At 26.3% G+C, this 22,491-nt stretch overlaps 1 protein-coding gene across 2 annotated transcripts in view; it reads right to left on the bottom strand.

Moving 5' to 3' along the window:
* Nucleotides 1-1,586: 1,586 nt before the first annotated feature.
* The window catches only part of LOC129957396 (mitogen-activated protein kinase 14-like), a 45,752-nt gene continuing 24,847 nt past the window's right edge, over nucleotides 1,587-22,491 (bottom strand). The window contains exon 12 of one of the 2 annotated variants that reach the window (XM_056069697.1): nucleotides 1,587-3,989. In XM_056069697.1, the coding sequence (XP_055925672.1) occupies nucleotides 3,856-3,989 (134 nt within the window). In that variant the 3' untranslated portion in view covers nucleotides 1,587-3,855. Of the gene's footprint in view, nucleotides 3,990-12,950; nucleotides 15,651-22,491 lie in introns of those variants that run through there. The other variant, XM_056069698.1, reaches the window with a different exon arrangement.

Here is a 22,491-nt window from a genome sequence, read left to right as displayed (position 1 = left end):
ATAACTAAATAACTCAGATATGCATATTTAACACTTTCAAGTCATCATAGTCTTTTCTAAATTTCTTTTAAATTACCATAAGGTAAAAAAACAAAATCTTATAAGTAGCACTTTGTTTTTAAGAAGAAAGAAATATTTTTGTTTTGTAATGATAAACTAAATTTCGTGAATTGAATTCTCTAATTGGTATAATTTTTACACAATTCCTGAACTTTATTCAATTACCCGAATTCGTTCTATCCAATAAAGGGGAGGGGGGAGGTAATACTTTACAGACCTAAGCACTGAACATTTTCAGCCCCTCCCCCCTTTTAATAATTTTCAAAGATAAGCTAATAGTAAATTACTTTTACATTTTAACATATTTTTAACTTAGCAACTTGTTAATTATTTAATTTAGGTTAATTTTTTTTTCTTTTAGTACTTTTGAAAACTGCATATTTTTTTTATATATTTATCATATTCTATGACTGTGCGAAATTCACGGTTTTGCCCATTATTTTTTAAGCAGATGCTTCATGTTCATAAATACTACAATGATTAAGTATATTTAATGAAATAGAGACGAATCAAGAAAATAATGATAAAATTTTCATATTATCGGAATAAAATTCCCATAATTTGTAATTTCGTTAAAAATTTTTTATTTTAAAAATAGCATCTTTCCAATTGACCTGTCTGAAGCGTCCTCAAGGCCCTAGTCTGTTGCCTTGTCAGAAATTAACCGCTATCACGATTCTTGTTCAATTAGAATAAGAGCATAACATTATATTTAATTTGTGAGTTATGCTGAAAATAAACAATATTATGTCATCATCGTTTTGAATTCTACAAAAGAAATAAAAGCAAAACCTCTAAATGACTTTATATTCATACACATATAAAAATGATCTGATTTTATTTGCATACATATTTATTAAGATATGAACATTATTTATATTCAATGTTTTGTAAATTAAAATTTTCATCTGACAATTCATACGGCATAACTTTCAGTGAGTATATTTTCCAAACTATCATTTTAAATGAAGATATTAAATATATTGTTGTACTGAAAATAATTAACAATTTTTTTTTTTTTGAATTTAATTCTTTTGCTTAAATTTTATCTTTAAAAAAACTTGAATAGGAATAAATGTAAATTTATTGAAACTTAATTTATTATTGAAGTTTAAAAATATTACGAAAAATAAAGTATACAATATTAACTTTCAACTAAAATTAACTTCTGGTTGAATTAAAAACTATATGACTTGAAAGCGCTTGTTATTAATAGACTTAAAAAATTTAATAATTCCAAAAATATTTCATAAATTATACATCTTTTATATTATATATACATGTTTTAAATTATTATTTTGATGTTTCAAATTATATTCCAAATTTGCTTTAATTAATAAAAAAAATCGTCTGCCAGAAACTTACTTAATTCAGGCTTCCAGCTTTTGCAACAAAGTTGCCAAAGCTCATCGTAAAAAAATAAAAATGAGTATGCATTTAAGAAAAAATAACCGCAGGTTATTTTATGATATGAAAATGTATGCAATAGTAAAAACATCAACACATATTAACTTCATGAGAGAATCTAGTTAAAGAAATATTTTATTGCACAAGAAAGAGGGACATCAAAAATTCAAATTATCAAAAACAGTAATTTGAAACTATAATTTACGACAGACAGTATGAATAATCACAGATTCATCAGGATACGGTTCCAGCGTCACTATTTTAAAAATTGCATAGAACGACGCTGGCTTATTTCTATTCTAAACAACAACATTCAATTCGCAAATGATTCAATTCAGTAACTAAATTATATATAAACTAAAAGCATGTTCTCTAAGAACATATTCTAAACTAAATGTTTTATCTAAAATTGAGAAATTATCAAACCTGAATCTAAGGCATTAGATATAAAAAGCAATTCTTGATGCTTCCAGTGTCAAGAATAAAGTTCTCAACCAATCATAAATGCGACTCAGAAGGCGGAAGTGTTCGAATTAGCCTCAAACTTTATAGAAAAGTGAGATTGGCCAATTGAAACGTTAGTTAACGTCAGCAACAGCTTTTGATTGGTTAAATTAATATAAATACTTGCATATTTCGTTTCTGAATTATTCTAAAAAACTGAGCCATTTTGTTCATTTTTCGTTTAGTTAAGTCACCAAACCAACAGAATAAGTTAAAAAAGAAGAAATTAAGTTGAAAGCTGTATGTTGGTGAAAACTGCATGACAATGACTTAAAAGTTATTAGAAAAGTTTTTATCTTGCAAATCACAATTTATTGAATTATTATGGAATCAATTCTTAGTTTAGCAAATATGGTTATCAAAAAAATCTCTTCAAAGATATTAATTCTTTTTTCAGGAAAATTACACGATCAATTCGTAAGATTACAACTTTATTTCCAAAAATTATAGTTTTCAAATAATTATACATAAATCGGTCAAAAAGAAATGCTCAATCCTCTGTAACTCAGCAATGGTAAGTATTAGTGAAACAAAACTTTGAAAGCAAGATCAATGATATTTTGCTGATTCCCCTACATATAATTTTTATTTCTTTTTATTGTAGGTAAACCACCATGGATGATCTCAACGTAACATACTCCTACGCCACTGTACCAAGATCGAAATCCTGCAAGCAATTTCTGACCAGAGACATTTTGCATCTTCCTATTTTATTTAAATGTAAATTAGTTTATTTAACTGCAACACGCTTGGGGACGTAACAAACTGACAGAAATACACCTACCTACACCTATACATACAAGAAGCGATTTCTCATGGACGTATTCAAGCTTCATTAAGCAGGACGGCCATAACCAAAAAGCAATATGTTCGCCCTTAAATAAACTGTAAGCAGGACGGTCATAACCAAAAGGCAATAATGTTCGCCCTTGAATAAGCTGCAAGCAAGACGGCCATAACCAAAAAACAATACTGTTTGCCCTTGAATAAGCTGCAAGAAGGGCGGCCATAACAAAAATGCAATAATATTAGTCCTTGAATAAGCTACAAATAAAGATGTCAGGGTTACATGTAACAGACAAAAAAAAGGGTTGGGTGGTTTCTTGATAACGCAAGCCCACATGCTAGACATCTGATCTTTCAGAAAACTGGCCAAATGGAATGATGCCATATATAACACCGACCTCGAGTCATCGGATTTCGATCTGTTTGAAAGACTGAAGACATACATGCATGAAAAGCAATACTTATGTGACAAAGCTGAAATTGGGATGGCGGAAAATTAATATCTTGCCCAACCTAAACAATTTTACAATGTGTTCATTGAAACGAAGATAGTTGCGGTGCAGTGAAACAAATGGATAAAATATTGAATGACGTTTTCAACGAACCAATGCTTCTATTTACAAAATTTCATTTATCTAGCACTAATCATTGCTGAGCTACAATGGATTGTGCCCTACTTCTTGGTCGAGCTTTGTACTTTATTTACTTTTATTGGAACTATAACACACAGCTGCGTAATTATTAAATATGTTTATGCACGGAAATTTCTTTTCAATGGTCTGATAAAATATTTGCCTGATTTGATTTGTTTACAACAAATGAATAGTTGTTATGATATCCAGCTTGTGAAATACGCCGCCAGAAGTCTGAAAAAAAGACTGCATCAACTGCAGAGGCTTCAAATTCGTTGCCACTGGCATTTTAGAAATTACAGAACAGTTAGTGCAATGGAGTTTGACAGTGAAGGCCATTAGTCTCTGCATTTCGACAGACGAAATGAAGTTGTTCTTGCAACAACAGTGTGCTGATTACAGCCACTGTCACAGAATCGTTCACTAGGGTGGGTCTCAATTCGGGCTTGCTCGATTAAAACCACTGTCATCTGTTCTTGGAAACAGGCACGTACTGTTCCAGGATCATTCTGGACTGCATATCCTGCGCTACTCCCGATATGCCGGCGTAGAACAGTCGTAATTTTGGTTCGAACATGTTCACCTCCTTGTGGATCAAACCTGCAAGAGAAAGACATTTTGAATACAAGAGCTGTTGGCACATTAGCTTTAGTTTTTTTTTTTTTGTTGTTGTTGTTTTTTTTTTTTTAAGGGGTCAATAAGAATCGTTTGACTCAAAGCAGTTTCATTATAACAAGATAATGTCGCTGATCACGTAGTCAAACATCATGCCAACATCATTCAAAACGCTTTACAAGGCAAAGTAAAACAAGCCAAAAGAGAATTCACAGTGGCACATAGTTACTTCTAAGGTAATAGGTGCTCACTAAAAAAAAATCTTCCTGAAAATTTTAATTATATTTATAATTAAATAATTGAAATCATAAAATATTTTTCTAAATAATTTCAGAGCCAATTAATGCATATAATCCATGTTTTAACTCCAATAAAAATTCAAAAATTTAGATTTTGAATTTTATTTTCAGTGAAAATAATTTTGATAAACTTTTAGAATTTAATTTGAGATGGTATTTTTTCTTCATATAAACTTTTGAAGCAAAATGTGGACATTTTAATGATTCCCATACGACCAGAATATATATTAGATTTCTTTATAACTAACTAATAATTTAAATTCTAAAAAAAAAAAAAAGTCTTTTTTTAACCCTTTGACTACACATTTACTTGAAACGACTTTTGTATCTGAAGCGCATTTAATTTTTTGAACATGTGAAGACAGAAGCTTTTACGTAAGAATTCATTTATTTCTTATTATTCAGAATTTGTATTGTCGCATGATATTGAGATAACATAAGCTAATTAGAATTACAAAAAAAAAAAAAAATGAAAACGTAAATTCAAGCAAATACGGAACGTTCTGATATGTCAAATGTACCGTAAGGATTAATATGGTAACACTTAAAACTAGCATTCTTTTTGCACGTTGAGTGTTATAAAAATCATTAAATACAGAAATCAACAACGGATACAGTTAAGCCAAAGATAATAACTGACAAATCAATTTGGAAGTATTATCAAGACATGATGATTTCAATTATTCGTTTTTAAAATCAGCTACAAAGACTTTCCGGTTAAATTTATTACATTTTTTTAAAAATTCTAAAAGCGATTTCTTAATTATTTATTCTACTGGGAAAATTCTTTTATTAATTTGAATTCTTCTTTGAATTATTGCACAGGATACAATCATTTTAAAAATAATTTTATGCCAAATCATATTTTTTTAGTTTCGTCTTTCCGCTATTTCAACTACGAACCGGTGTTGCAGAAAACATTCTTTATCATTTATCTAAAAATTTTATTTAAACCATTTTTGTAAGAATAAACGCGAGCAAGAAAAGTACTTTAAGTGCGAAACTGTTTTATTTGGTACAAGGTTAATTCTTAGTTATTTTGAATAACTTGTTATTGGAAATCGATATTTTCAATAAACTTTATCCTTAAATTTATATAAAGGATAAACTGTTATATAGTTAAAAAATCTATTGAATCAAACATCAAAGAGAAAAATTACATCATCTCCTTTTGATTTTAGAGATCAGTGGATTCCATTTTCTACTGTTCTAATATATGCATTCTAACTTTTCTGGAACAAAGGAATGAACAAATAAATGCTCTTGTTTTTAATAGGGATATAACATTTAAGTTCTTTTAAAATATGTCATAATACTATAGTGGCATTTTTGTTTCGTATTTCGAGAAACTAAAACGTCTGAATAAAATTGTCATCTTTACTCATAATAAAAATGTGTGCATGCGTGCGTGTTACTATTTTTGTTACGACACTTGCCATAGACCAGCCCGCTGATGCAGTCAGCGATTTCAGCCGAATTGAGGTGCAGTAACTTCTGAGGGTAAAGGCCACTGAGCACCCGAGGGCAGAAGTCTGACTTCTAACTCATATGAAGATGACATTCACACACTCGCTTGCACAACCCGTTTTTACTGGGGGGGGGGGCTCTTTCACACATACTTCACAGATAGAACACAGGGTAAAGAACAACCTTGCCTGAATCAGGACTCCAACCCGAGACTCCCAGATCACGTGGAAGACGCGCTACCCCTAGGCTAGGACGCCGGCTTGCGTACGTGCATGCGTGCATTGGCACTCTGTAGACTAGACCGTTTGCCTAGATCTGCCAAACTTAACACATATATACTTTGCAGGATGAAAATGTGCATCTCCTAGCCTTATTTTGAAATTTTAAACATAATTTTAATTGATTAAAAATTAAGGGAAATTCTGAAGCTTTTCCGCAATAACGTCCGAAGATATTACAGCACGAAAAAGATCTTCAAATATAAAAGAAAATTATTTTTTCAACGATGCCAATTTTTTAATACATAAATTAAATTTCTATTTAAAAAAAATATTTTAAGCATATTTTCCAACAATTTATTTCACTCAAAAATATAATTTAACCTGCACGAGCTCATTAGTCGTGCATGGAAAAAATCTAGCTTCCATCATCATGTTGCCATCATGGAGACGAAAGCTCAAATTAAAATGTGAAGTTAACTCTTGTTGCAAACTAAACCTATAGCAATATAATTTTCAGCACGTGTCTGTAAGAAATGAAACAAACATGAAACATGATATTTTTTAAAAAAAGTTAAATGCAAGAAAAAAGTTTCTGTGAATTTTTAAAATATTTATATGATTAATTCAATAATTCTGAAGTGTTTAAGGTAAACATTGTATATATATGTACACAGGATATCAATTCTAATAGGGTTTCAACTTCTAATTTCTAAACAGATAGTAACAGGCATGTATCTTTAATAGGAAAAATGGTATAAGTAAAGTAAAGAATACTATTTTATGCAGTTTGTCAATAAATGTTCTGATAGATGACAAATTTTAATCGTTTTTATAGATCCTCCATTATATATACCACATTTTGTAAAATATTCTTGAGACATTAACATTTAAAAAAAAAAAAAAATCCACACTATAACACTATGATTGAGTGAATTATGAAAATTTGAATATTTCTATCTTATATTTTAGATTATTTCTTTGACTCTAAGCAGATAAATCAATCATCGTTCGTTCTCCCCAAGATTAACATAAAATTATGAAATTGTTGATTGCCTTAAAATAGTGACAATCAAAACTTCATAACTTGGTCAGATTCGGTCGCAGAAGATTAAAACGTTATTTTATTTTAAAAGTTGGAGAGTCAAGAATATTTCATTGCATACCATTCATTAAAACTAAAGGACTGTATGAAATTTAGACATCATAATTTTTTCAAAGATACATTTATTGACTGATAAAAACTGTTCCAGACAACTATGTACTTCCAATCGGAGAAAACTTTGAAAAAATGATGTAAAATTTTTCATTTTATGTTGTTAGAGACAAAAACTGTACTGCTGAAATATAAATATTTGTTCAGTTCACCAGCCCTGAAAATCATATTTAATAAAATATTCTTGCTTTACCAACGTTTAAAAAAACGTTTCAATTCTTCAGCGGCTAAAATCAACCAAAGTATTATACTTTGAATTCTGCCGTCTCAAATCAATCAACGACCGCCTCCAGCCAATGCCACCCCTTGTCTGGCAGATTTTCCTTTAAACGGCCAATGAGATATTCTAAAAAATGAATATAGAAGCTTCAGTAACTGCTTCAATTTCTGGTTGTAAAAGAATGAGATTTTTTTTAATTTAAAATTATAGCATTAGAATTAGATAAAGCGTTTGTATGAAAATTTTGTAATGTTTTTCATCAGCACATATAGTGGGCCAAAACATGAGAAAACATAATTCTTTACGCCATTTAGAACAATTTTTAAATCTGAAGCATTTCTTATCTCTAACAATTTATAAATCAGCTATTGAGCCACGATTAGTAGACATTCTATCTAAGCATATTTATTCAACAACTCGAAATCTTAAAGAGGCGAAAGGTAGGAAATACAATAACCTTCTCAACCTTTACATTTACCTAACTATAACTTAAAATAATAATTTTTTTAAAAAAACTTAAATTTTTTTCTAACTGGAAAAATAACATTATATAAATTATCATTACGGGGGGAAAAAATCAAAAAAACATTGAGTGTGTACATTCAAAAAATGGAAAGAGAAATTGAAGTGGAAGAAAAAAAATCAAAAGCATTCAAAAAATGAAAATAGCAACAATAATTTTATTCATAACAATTTCATTACAGTTCTACAATTAAGGTTTCTGTTATTATTTACAGGAGCAAATAGCTATACAATCTCAACGCATGCGCATAGAAGAAGTAAATTTCTCTTATCGCGTCGTGATTCAACAGCAAAAACAGAGAGAAAGGAAAAAAAGATTCCGACAAAATAAAATCCCCAAGCTCCGAATGACAAGCTATTTGGATAAAAGATAAGAACTTCAGCCTCAGAAATAATAAAGAAAAAAAATCAAACTGTGCGTAACTCTACAATAAACGGTATAATCGGTAGATCATATGGGTTAAAATTACATTATGTTTCAAGACACGAGACATGCACCGCGTCAATTTTGGAATTCACCACGTATTGCACAGGAACAGGACGTCGCATCCCACAGCAGAACAATGCGCAATAAAATTTAAATGACATGCGCAATTACTCTTGTCAGGTGACAATGAATTTGCGTTTATTGGCTCCATTATTAAAGAAAGACAGATAATGGATTACAGGAATCAGAAACTTAAAATTTTCGTCTATTTTTACAAAAATTAAACGATTGACTGACTTTAAATGAGATAAAATGAGAGAAAATATAGGCACGTATAAATAAAACACTACGGACATTGAATTCACGAGTGTTTCAAAGAATTGATTTTAGAGTACAAGTTATTCTTTATTATGCTAAGTGGCTGAATTAAATGCATTGTAATTATTAACAGCAGATATTGCATTCAATAAAACATTAAATTTTAAAAATTCGAATTTTTTATCATCTACTTACATTTTTCTCAGAAATTATCTGCGAATTAGAATAAACAAATAGCAGTTGATTTCTGAAATGTCCTTAGACAATTTTTATAAAATACTAAGACTATCACAACTGATTAATTAAATTTTAACGATTTTCAAAAACAAAACAAAAATCCATTATTTTGGAACAATCAAAATTCCCCTGAAATAATTTTTAATAGCAGTAAAATGCAGTAAAGCACAATTTAAACGTCTTTGTAGAGACTAACATTAAACGACATATAAATGAAAAATCATATATTCGAAAACTTATTCAATAACTTTGATAATATTATTAAAAAAATTTTAAATTAAAAAAAATAAATTTAGTACTATTAATGCAAATTCATTTAAAAGAGACAATTTTAAACTATTCAATATATTAGTAGCATATTACTAAACAGTATTAAAAACAATAGTTATATCTTAAAGATAAATAAGTAATTATCATAAAAATAAGAAAAATCATACCTTTATTGCATATTTTGAATACTATTTAGACATTTATTATTTGCATGGTTTAGAAGAATGCAGGTAGCATTTTTAAAAAATTTAATCTCATCAGATGCACAGTCTTCAAGTATCAAGTGCAATATAGTGTATTGAATTAAATACTTCAATGTTTTCTTCGCCAGTATTTTGACAAACAAAATAAGCTCGAAGTTCTCCAATGGATTCCACTAAGCGTTTAAAGAAAGTAGATTAACTTCCTTTCTTCACTTAAATTAGCTCCAGAGAATTCAAATAACTCATCAACTGTAAATAATTCTGAAGTCAAGAATACCTATCCCCCCCCCTGCCTTCCCTAAAAGGAACGATGAAAAAATGAATGGGTCAGAAATCTTGTAAATATTAGAAAGGCGAAAAAAGACATATCAGAAATATAATTTGAATCGTACAACTAAAAATTTTACAATTATAACAAATAAATGGAGGTTATGACGAAACGATGCATAAATATAAACAACGTATAAATGGTGCCTTCACTTTTTATGTATGGGCTGCATCTAAAAATAAAACATTTTTTTAATCTTCCAAAAGCCTTTAAGCATTTTTATAAATACAACTGGTGAATGCATTCAGTATTGCAATACTTTCACAAGTAAACTTAATTTTTATCTTCATTCTCCACTTTACATGCATCTATTCATATTGATTTTGGCAATTTTTACTAACTGTAACATCTTATGTAATGACTAATATACTAATGCATATCCTCAGTGTGATTTGAAATAATTCAAACAGCACAGAAATAGAACCATCCCACTGCTTCTTTCTTTAAAATGATCTTCAGTATAACAATCAACAAATAATGATGTTTCCTCATAAATAATATGGACTTTACCATTTAAATGATATAATGTTTCTGATAAAAAAGTAAAGAATCCAGAGGGTTTTATATGATTTACATTTCAATTGAATCTTTATATTATTTAAAATCATTAAATATAATAATAATAATACTGCTTAGCATACAATATTTTTAAAAAATATGTGAATATCTTTTCAAAAAGCAACGTTTAACTGTATAAGTCAATGAGAAGTTCTGTTTAAGTATTTCAGTTCAAATGAATACACATTATAAAAGCAATTGCACATGAAACTATCAAAGTTTGAAATAAATTATCACTTTCAGAGAATGTAAATACAGCATCAAATTTTGATGTTTGGTTTTAAACTGAGATATATTAAATGAAACTTAAGGAAAAAAAAAATTTAACTTAATTTTTGTTGTTAGGTAGTAAACAAATCAATCAAAAATGAACTCTCCAACACGACATAATCCATTAGGTCAATGTAATAGCAAAAAACCAAACCAGAAGAAATAGATATCCATTATTATTTAATAAAATATTTCCAAAAGTCAGCTCTCGGGTTTAATAGACAATAATTAGTTTTACGTCCTTTATGAAAAGTGCTTTAGTTTTAAACATAATAATTAGATCCTGGAAGGAAAACTAATGAGATACAAAAAAGTGCAGCTCAGTGTTGCAATCTCAATTTTCTGTTCAGTTTAACAAGATTTATAATCCCACTTTGAAGCAATTCAAAGATTTTTTAGATAAACCATTAATTTTGAACATTGGTTACGCTCTGCTTTTCTTATTATCTGTATCTCAACAGGTGGACATTTGACCTTGAACAACTATAAATCATCTTATTCCAAAGTTGGGACATCCGAACCAAGTTTCCATGGCTCTGCCTTCAGTTCAGCATGATAAATAATGACCAGAGTTTCAAGTTTTATTTAAATAACTTAGCTTTTAAATTTTACCATCTTGTAGCAACAATTTTACATAGAGGAAAAATCTAAAGAGGAAATCAGCAACATTCAATTTATAGTAAGTAAATATCAGTAAAACTGGATTATAATAGCAATCTAAAGAGAAGACATTAAATCCCAAATACTGACTGGCAAATATTGATTAGCTCATGGTAAAATATTAATTAACTATTACAAAATGGAAGTGCGGGGAAATACTTATTAGTTTAAAGTTTCAAACACCTTCTTAGTCTACTTCTTTCATTATTTTCACTAAACACAATATCACTGAAATATTTAAGCAGTATCTGTGATTCTTTAATTTCTAATTTTGAAAAGTTTCTTACAAACTAAGCAACACACTTTTGTATTATTCTAAAAAAAAAAAAAAAATGGTTTTTAAAAATTTTTGACAAAAAAAAAATTTAATGAACTATAATTTTTTTAAAAAATCAGAAAAACTTTACTCTTTTACTCTGACTACAGGACACAGAGAAGGAAAATCATATAATATTATTGTGTTTGAATACTCACAAAGCATATATTCCATTAAAAAAAGACATTAAAAAATTAAGAGTATTTGTACTGACATAAAGTACATTGCTTTTATTGTTTGTACTTTTTGAGCAACTCGGGCAGGAGGGTTAAAAAAGCACTTGTCATTTCAGAGCATAATCAAAGAAAAATAGAAAGTAATATATTTGCATCTTATAAAACACAGAATAGACGGAAATATAACATTTGGCACAAGAGATTTTACAACCAATGTCAATGAAGCAGCTTACAGACATAACAAACACAACACAAATTCAAATGAATTGGAAAAAAACAAATTCCAAAGTTTTAAATCATGGTACTAATAGAGCAAGATACAAAATAATTATGAGTACATATTTCAATCAACTATATAAGCAGATTAATTCTCTTTTTTAAAAAATATAAACACTGATTACAACCAATCATATTAAAGCTAATAAAAAAAAAGATTTCATAAAAAATAAACTACGATTGATACTTTGTTAAAACTTATATAAAATATTCTCCCAAGGGATAAATTAGTTAGTAAAAAATAAATTCCACTACTTAAAAAGCAAACCACACACAAAAACATATAATGACTAAATGATGAATCATATGAGAAGCTACATGATGAATACAACAGAAAACTCTTGACATGGCCAGGGTAATAATAACATTTTCCAACACAGATTGGTCAATGGACACATTATTCACACCACATCACATTAATTAAAAAATAAGCAAATTTCCTATAAAAAAAATCCAGCAAAACAAATCCATGACATGATCATCTGTATTCTTTATAATTAAAGATTTTAAATTGATTTTTTTTAAAAATTACTGAAATACATGCATCTATAATTTTAACTTAAAAAAAAAGAAAGTACAACAAAATAGTTCATGTTTTAATGAAAGCCATTCATGATTTAGAAAAATCCATATATGTCCTTATTTTATGGCATATATGGTATTTTCATTTTTATTTTACACTGAAAAATCTTGCATTAATTTTTCTAAAAGTTCTATATTCAAGCAAACTTAAAACACCTTTTCATCTAGAATTTCGAAGTTTCCAATTGTTTTCTTTAAAACTTGAAACATGGAAATGTAAGAATATCAAATAATTTTTATTTCATACTAAACACAATAATTAAAATGTATTAAAAGAAATTTAAATTTCTCTTAATATATTTTAATTTTCAATCTAGCACTAAAATTTAAATAAAAAATTCTAGATGATACATTAATTTATCGAAAAAATAAATGACAAGAAAAATTTAACGAGATCAGTGATTAAAAAAAATAACATATATAGTTATTATTTTATAATATCAGTATAATCAAATAAGTTAACTGTTTTATATTTAACAATAAACACCCATATACTTTTAACATACATTTTTTAATCAAAAAATGATTAAAGCAACAAATTTCTGATAAATCTACACAATTATCAACAGTTTTCCAAACATCTCAAAATAGTATTCCATAAAATTTCACAAGATATTCATACATCCGAGTCATATAAAAAATACATTAAAATTTATAAGCATAAATAGTCATTATTCACTAGTTACTTTGGTTTAGTTACATTATTGCTAAAGACATATTGCTAACAGACATATAGAAGCTTCTATAATGAAGCAACATATTCATGGTTGTACAAATAATTTAATGTATAAATTCAGGAAAATTATTCACGTTTGTCATGTCATTCAACAGTAAACAAATCATGGTAAACATTTTAGAAATAATTTTTAAGCAAAAATTAATATTTATTAAGTTCTAACAATACACAATGAAGAAAAAGAAAGTTATTTAAATGAATTCATGAAGAAGAATTCCATCAGTTAATATTTCAGTACAATGCAAACAGAAAATAAAAATTACTTTTACAGCATATTTTTTCCATTCTATTGTCTTCAGAAGCATACTAAAAGAACTAATTTTAGTGAATCAATTTTAATGAGAATAAATCTCCCAGCTGCATTAAACAAAAGATCCCGTATTTTCTCAAATAATCATTCATTTAAAATAAAATTTTCAGAATTATGTCCATTTTTAAAATTATTTGCATTACACAAGCAGAATAAAAAGTCACAAACTGAAAGATACTTTATCATTTTTTTTCATACAAAATAGATGCTTACTGGTCATGGCAAATATTGCAAATCAGATTTATATATTTATGTGATCCAAGCTTTAAAATTTAACTAGAGAATATCCCCGAAAGATTCAAATAAAAATATAATGCAGATTATTTTCCTTAGACTTACAGAATATTATACGATGTGAAATTTAAATGTTAATGTTTGTAATAATTTCAGAACAATACAAAATTACTAAATGTAAATTGAAAACACAAATGTGTCAACAGAAATAAAATTGAAGAAAATAGAATAGTAATAATAAACTTAACAAAAAAAAAAAGATCTAATATATCTTAAAATCAAACAAAACTTCTATGTAACATCACTGCTGATTAATGAAAGCATTTTGTAACATATTTGTTGGACTGGTATTTTATTTTTACTTGGGATATCAATTTCAATTTTTTAAAAAAAAAACTGAAGATGAAATAAGTAAAATCAACACAATGAAAGACTAATATGCATTATAAATAACAAATCTTCATCACAATATGTATATATAATCATTAAAAAATCTATAATTATTTGATTAAAATTAAAATGCAATATCAATATTCATTAAGCGGAATTTTAAAATCTGGCTTCTAAAAAAATTGACTCAAAAATACTATTATTATACATTAAAATTATAAATACTATGAATCAAACTAAAATTTTTTTATCTATTTGCTAATGTTAAAAAAACTAAAATTAATATAATATACATAATTTATAAAACATGCATAACTTTAAATAATAATCATGAGTTTTCATAGAACGAACTTTTTATTTTAATCAAACCTTCTCAAATCCACTACCATTCATTTTCAGAATTTCCTGTATACTGACTCTATAAATATCAAGTAAAGTTAAAACTTTCAGCCAAAGTGTCAAAGCTAATATAGAAATTTCAGATTGTAATTCTATACAAAACTAAACATTTAGTCATTTACATGTCAAATTAAAGTAAGAATTCTGAAAAATATTTTAAAATAATACTTTAATGTTAGGTTTTCCTTTTATCAAGTTCAATTGGAAATACTGAAAACAAATTTATTTAAGAGAAAGTAAATAAAATTCTGCAGCCAGGAGAATAAAATGTTCTACATTTTTTTTTTTTTTTTTTTTGCCATTTAGGTTTGACACTGTTCCAGATTTTATCAAAAAAGATTAAATGCAGGAAATCAATATATGAATCTTTTTTTCTCAATAGTAAGTTTTCGTTTCATAATTTTAAAAGCAAATTTCCATAACATTTTTCACTTTAATGCCAACATCAAAACATTTAATACAAAATATGCTAACACTTTGTCTAGCAACCTTTCATATATTACTATAATCAATCATTTCTATAAAAAAGACAACCACAAGAAAAGGACAGCACAATTATAAAACCCCCAAACATTGAATTAAGAAAATCATTGCATATTTAACTAAATCTTATTTACAACTGATACAGGAACACTTATCAACATGTCATTCAAACATACCAAAACGATGCTTTAGTAACTATATTTACACTATTAATTTCCAAATTTAACAGATCATCGATTCCAGTTTTAATTTAAATACAAACCCTACACTAATAAGGGGGGGAAAATTAACCAAGAGAGCACAAATTTGGAATCACTTTGCATAAAAAGCATCGCTTCAAAATTAATAATGCTGTTCTTGCAAAGCAGACAAGTCACACAGGCACATTCTGGGGTTCTCAACCGCCCCGGCAGTCAAAGGCACAACACTTTGAGGATAAAGAGATGAAACAAATGAAATGGGATCAGCTCAACTGTCCTCTTTATTCTAATTCGGGCGGTTTGAAAGTCTGGAGCTCTTCATAAACTAATCCTAAAGAAACATGAAAAAAGAGAAGAAAAAAAGCAAAATCTCAGTCAAGGGTAATTCCACAATCAAGGTTTAGAACATTCTTATTAAGTTTATTTTTGGAAATAGCATAGCAAATTTACTTTTTATCTTAAAAAAAATAATAGAAAGATTAATTATTCACAGTATGTTCATTATGTTCACAATATGTAATGCAGATTTAATTAAAGTATCTAGACTCATTATTTTTGAATAAAAGAATATTTCCCCTCACCACAGGCTGTATAGTCATTAAAAGTTTATGAATCTAAGAATCTTAAGAATAAAAGTAAAGAATGTAATCATTCCCGCTACATTTCTTTAAAATGAACATTATGAATGAATATTGGGTGCATAAAATTGATTCTGCCCTTTTCTTTTACAGATTTTAAATGAATAATGTATACAAATTATTAAATCCAGGAATACTTTAAAGATGCTATATATAGAATAAAACTTGCAAAGAATGATTTGGATGACATAATAATAAAAATAATTTTGAGAAACATGATAGAAATAGTGGGAATGGTCAAAATCAAAACAATATATTTTAAATTGTAAGAATCACCAGTTGAAAATCATTGCACATTCAAATGAAACAAAGCCTTAAAAAGAAAAGAACATCCAAAGCATTTTGTTTTCTTGTTTTCTTTTTAAATCGATTGCATTTGTTAGAATTTGAGTTTATAAAATCTTTTTAATAACAATGTAAAATATAATGCATAATAACTGAAAGAACTCTTGTAAATATTAATTTTTTCCCATAAAATTGAATTTCAACATTAATTAATTGCAATAAATTTACGTATAAGAATTATTTACTTTACAATAATCTCATATCACGTAAATGAAAGATGAAAATACAATTTCTTATTACAAAAAAACAGAAGAAGGATGCAAACAACAGTAAAATAATTTTGAATTCTTCTTTAAAATGATGTTAATTAGTACTACAGTAATAAGCCGGAAGTTGGCACGTTGCAAAAGATTTTTGGCATAAAACAAACTACACTAGCTACTATTTTAAGACTTTTAAACAGATTTAGAGATCAGTAATTAATTTTATAGTCATATATTCCATAATTAATAAATTTTTTAATCCATTATTTTTAGTATATAAATGGATTTATATATATTTATTATATTAATATAAAAATGGACTTATATATATTTATTATATTAATATAAAAATGGATTTATATATATTTATCATATTAATATATAAATGGATTTATATGTATATATATTGTTTTTATTCATTAATAATTTAGTATTCGTGAACACTCAAGGAAAAATATCAAAAATAGGTTTATATAAATATTTATAGTTTCTTTAAAATTTTTTGCATCAGGTATGACATTAATATTCATATAAATTCAAGTCCAGACTATTCAAAAATGAATTATATTGTAATCAGAATTCTAGAAAAAGATCATAATTTTAAGATACCTTACACATATTCATAATTCAAGTCAATATTTTTTTATATTCCATATTATGAAATATTTTAAACAAATGGGGAATAGTATAAATGATCAAATATTTCCTATAAATATTGCTAACCTAGCAAATCTGTTGAAAGAAAATGCCTACATATAAAAGAAAAAAATTTGAAGTGGTCCGCATAAATTTTTTCCCAGAAGAAAAAAAAAATATTTACAAAAATATAATTTTACAAAATAATCCAAAATTAAAATATTTCAAGTTTAAATTATTTGGATACAATCTCTTATCTCTTTCAGTATTAGGAATATGTATTGTTATAAGAATATATACTATAATATCATAAATGGTTATACAGGGTATACTATAATATCATAAAAATGTTAGTATGCAACTAACATAATAAAAACACTTTAATAAATTAAACCAATTAAAATATTTCAGATATTATAATAATATGAAAGCATCACAGTAAAAAATACTTATAATATGGAATTAAAAATTCTTTAGTAGCAGGAATGACAACTTTTAATATTTCTTTTTTATTTATTTATTTATTTTGTATTGAAAAACACAAAATTAGAATTCACCTCAGCACATTGTGGAATTAACCTTTTTTTTTTTTTCTTTTGCATGAGGCTTATTTTTACTAAATAATTAAATGCAATGTATAATAAGATGATTCTGAAGTAACATTAAAAATAAAGCTGATAAATAACTAACCATTAGATCAGAGAATTTTGACAGATTTAAAGAGTATTATAATACACTAAATTCTATATATGTAGCTAAATGGACATTAGTAAATCACACAATGCAACATGATGCAAATCTTTGTATTTTCTCTGAAGTTTCTTTAAAGGAAGTAATGACAAAAATAAAAATTAAATGCTGCTGTTTTGTGTACACAATTTTTCTTCTATTAATCTTTATTTGCAGGTAATACAGATTCTGTAATAATTGACTTTCTTTCCTTCGCAATACTTATTTTTAGGCTCTCAAATTAGCATGTGGATAGTATTTCTTTCACATCCTACTAAACCATAAAATTCATAATGAAAGGTTTACTGCTGATATGGGAATCACAGAATAGGTTATTCCAAAGTCAAATGAATAATTTCTTACATTTATTTCAATGATTTGAAAAAAAGCAAGGAAGGAAACAATTTCCAGTTCCTTAGCTAAAATCTTCATCTTAAAATACAGATTCTGCTTACTCATAATTTAGATGTTAATGCATTAATTTAAAACTTATTTCCACAAACTCTATCCTTTCTTTTCTAACAGCTCATCAAATCCCTATTTCTGACAATAGCAACAGAATTTTCCTTTTAATATTTGTGTACTCAAAGAAGGATTAAATATTACTAACAATTCTTAAGTTTTATGAACTTTTTCTTTTACAGAAATCTAAATTAAGTGCATTCATACTTTAAAACATTGGAAATAAAATATTAAAATGACAAAGAAAATACACTTTACTGAAATGGTAATAATTCCCTTTCCAAAGTTTGCTACATTAAAAGTATAAAAATTTAAGGTGCATTACTAATATTGTAAAACTAAAAAAGTGAGGCAAAAAAATGTAGATTTTACTTCAAAACTTTTGAAGTGTGTAGGCAAAAAGTAAAGCAATTATTAAGAATTATCTATTAATAATAACTAAAAAAATTCATTTTAAAAAAAAACCAAAAAACAAAAATAAGAAGCAAACTGCCACAAATCTGTTTTAATACATTTAAAATCAGAATAAAAAGTTGCAAATATTTTTTTTTTTGTAATATATTAGCAGCAATTTAAATTTATCAGTTATCATACTGTTCATCAACACTTCATATTATTTTAGTTCATTCATTTACACATGCTCAATGATAATAAATCTAAGAAAATGGTCCTAAATTACTGCTTTTTTAAAGAAATTAACATAGACAATTTATCCACTTTTTTACATTAAATTATTTTATTTCAAAACTATATGTATATTATTTAATTGTAAATATTAAGGGTAATTATAATAATTAAGTCATGCTAAACAAATAAAATTGTCAACTATATTTATTTAAGCATTTAAAAACACCAAAAAATTTTTTCTAATAATAATGCTTTTAAAAAAATGATTTTTTAATTATTTTTTATACTATCTTTATCTAATACATGCAGCTTGCAAAAATTTGTCTTTCAAAACAGTTTATCATATCACATATTAGCATGAAACATTGAAGCATTCCTTAAATATTTTAACAAGCCTTCTATTATATTATTTGATGGTACTGGCAGTATTGCGTGAGTGTAAAAAAATTGGTATCCCCCCTCTCTCCTTTTAATGCTAATATTATTCAATTTGCTTCACAATGCATCATTTGATTCCATGTATGATTTATTTTTTTTTCAGAATCTGGGGGCTTTTGTTTTTACAAAAGCAAATTCCTAAAATGGAACTGAAATGTTTTTATCAATTCAGCATAGTTTCACCTATAATCTGAGAGCTTTATGAATGAAATCAGAAATTTAAAAATCTCTCTTCTAAATTCCATTATAAGAAGAAGAAAAAAGTAAAAATAAGCCTAATTTTTCAAGTTTAATATTTCTTCAACTTCAAATCATTATGCAATCACCAAAAATGGGTAACCTAATTATACATACTGCAGATTGTTTTTGTTTTTTTGCAAGAGGGAAAATGAGTCCCAAAAAAATAATAGTATACACAATTCAGAAAAACTGCTTTTTATTTGAAATGCCATACAAACAAAAACATCTAAACATCCAACAAAAGTTAAAGATACTACTAAGAGGTGGATGTATATAAAACACTTATTTAAAAATGACTACAATCATCAGGAATCCAATGAAATCATGTAATTATCAAGTAGAAATAAGCAATTCATAATTTTAATTAAAGCTAAAAATATCACATTTTTAATGACCACAAAACAGCCATCTGAAATTGTAATTTAGTATAAAAATATCACAGCTTTTAAAAATAAAAAATGATAATACTGTCAATGTATTTTCTTTGAAATATAAACAGGCATAACAGAGTTACTCAAGATGCCAGCCAAATTTAAGGAAATCCGTGTCTTCAAAAAAATTATATTCAGTCATAATTCTTTTTAATTGCTGCAAAATTATCTGGACATTATTCAAAATCTTATAGAATTGTTCAGTAAAAAACAGGCTTACAACAGACAGCCAAACTTTTCTATATTAAATGCCATTATTTCAGATATTCTAAGTTATAAATAAAATATTATTTGCAAGTATTTTACATGTAGATAAAATGTTATTTAAAAATAATGTACCTGAGAATGATATAATAAATAAGATAAATTCTGCAATTCATGAATTAAAGATGTTATTTTCAGATGGATAAAAAAAAATTTGTAATTTAATTTTTGCAAACATTTTAAAATGTTCTGTGTGTATGTTTAAAAATGATGTTCAGCAAGAAGTTTCGGAATTTTACTGGATGCTTGTGATGCTTTTGGTTTCCAGTTTATCCGATTTTCATTTAAACTGATCTAACTTGCTATATATATATTGAAGCATTCAGAGATGAAACTTGATCTCTTAGCGAGTTATTAATAAAATCAAGTTTTCCATAAATATGGAAAACTTGATTTTATTAATAAGATTATTTTTAAGTTAGTAAATACTAACTTAAAAATAATCTTAATCTGCTAATAATCCCCTGATAAAATACAAATTGCCATCCAAAACATGATAAATCTCCTGTCACAAAAATTTAAGCAAACTTTAAAACTTAAATGTAAATTAAACATGGCATTAGCTCGAGTGGCTTAACCTGGTCCTTTGATCCACAAAATCAATGTCAGATTCAAATTGAAGCACCAGATGATGCCTTTCTTTCTCCTAATACTTGTATGACTTTTTTTTCTAGTTGTTTTTCTTTTTTTAATAAAATTTTGTATAATGAATTGTAAGTTAAACCAGTAAAATTTCATTCGGACACATTTAAAAGAACTCTTAATTATGTCATATTTATGATCTCTTTCAGATCTAACTTAAATGCTCTTAAAATTCCCTTAAGCAGCTTTTATGTTACTTTTATTAAAATTGAGATTATTATACTGATTATTAATTAATTAAATTGATTAGCACTTGCAAATAGCATTTTAATTTGTAAATACTACAAATAATATCTATAACTGCAAACAACTTTATCTTTTTTATATATACATAATGCAAATTAAAATAATTTTCATGTCAATTTGAGTAACAAGCAATTCAAATTATTTTCCAAAATCCTTACTAATTTGCAAACTTTTAGTAACTGAAATGTAACTGTTCCAAGTTCAATTACATTTTTTTTTTTTTTTTTAATTTTAAATACACAAATGAGAGTAAAAAATGCTTGTTGACATGAAGAATAATAAATTACAAGTTTTAAATTTCTACAATATATATTCTATGAATAAGAACAAAAAAAAATTTTCAATTTTCTATGTATATCATTAAGCACATCTGCTTTTGAGAAACAAAACATAATGAAAAACATACAATATGAACTAATAATACTGAGCATGATTTTAGCAAATTAAATGTTAAATTAAATTTTAAAAGAAATAGTTTTTTAATCAGAAAAAAATAAAGTGCAAAATGGCTACAAATTCATAAAATGAAGATGGAATGAAATTGATAAGAAGAATATTTCAAAAATTACACACACTAAAAAATTTTGGACAATAAAAAATTTTGAGATGGTATATTTTCCAATTTATTGAAAGTAGAAACATTAAGCAAAGTGATTAGGGTGGAAGAATTCTTTGCTTTTTATTAAAATTGGATATTGTTCAGATACAGAATTATTGAATAAAAGATATTTCAAAATTTAAAAGGAAAAGAAAAGTAATAAAATAGTTGAAAACAGAAAACCTCCAAAGAGCTAGTTAAACACTACAATACACATAAAATCTCCCATTTTCCTAAACACTTGTAATTCCAATAATGAATTACTTAAATGTATTAAGCAGTACATATGACGAAAACTAACATAGCATGGAATTTGCTGATGGAAGATAAAAAAAATAATTTGACAAATGCATCTCAAAAAGGAAGAAAAATTCGAACCACTAATTAACAGATCTTATATAAAGTGTTTAAAAATAAACAATATATGATATGTTTATAAATAAACAATATCAAGTATAAAAAATAATTTCTCAAAAATGATTTGTATGAATAATAATTCACCTATATTTTAGCAACTACTATCATCATTCATCCATTAATCTGTTCATTATGAATCATAATTTGTTATAAATAGAAAATAACACAAGTGTTTAATTTCAAGTTACAAACAAAAAATTAATAATAAAATGCTATTCAAATAAAAAAAAAATGGGCTATGAGATTAATTTCATTA

The sequence above is a fragment of the Argiope bruennichi genome, chromosome 11 (genome assembly GCF_947563725.1).
Source record: "Argiope bruennichi chromosome 11, qqArgBrue1.1, whole genome shotgun sequence".
NCBI lineage: Eukaryota > Metazoa > Arthropoda > Arachnida > Araneae > Araneidae > Argiope > Argiope bruennichi.
The sequence above is the reverse complement of the archived record's forward strand: the minus strand, read 5'-3'. Positions and strand labels throughout refer to the sequence as shown.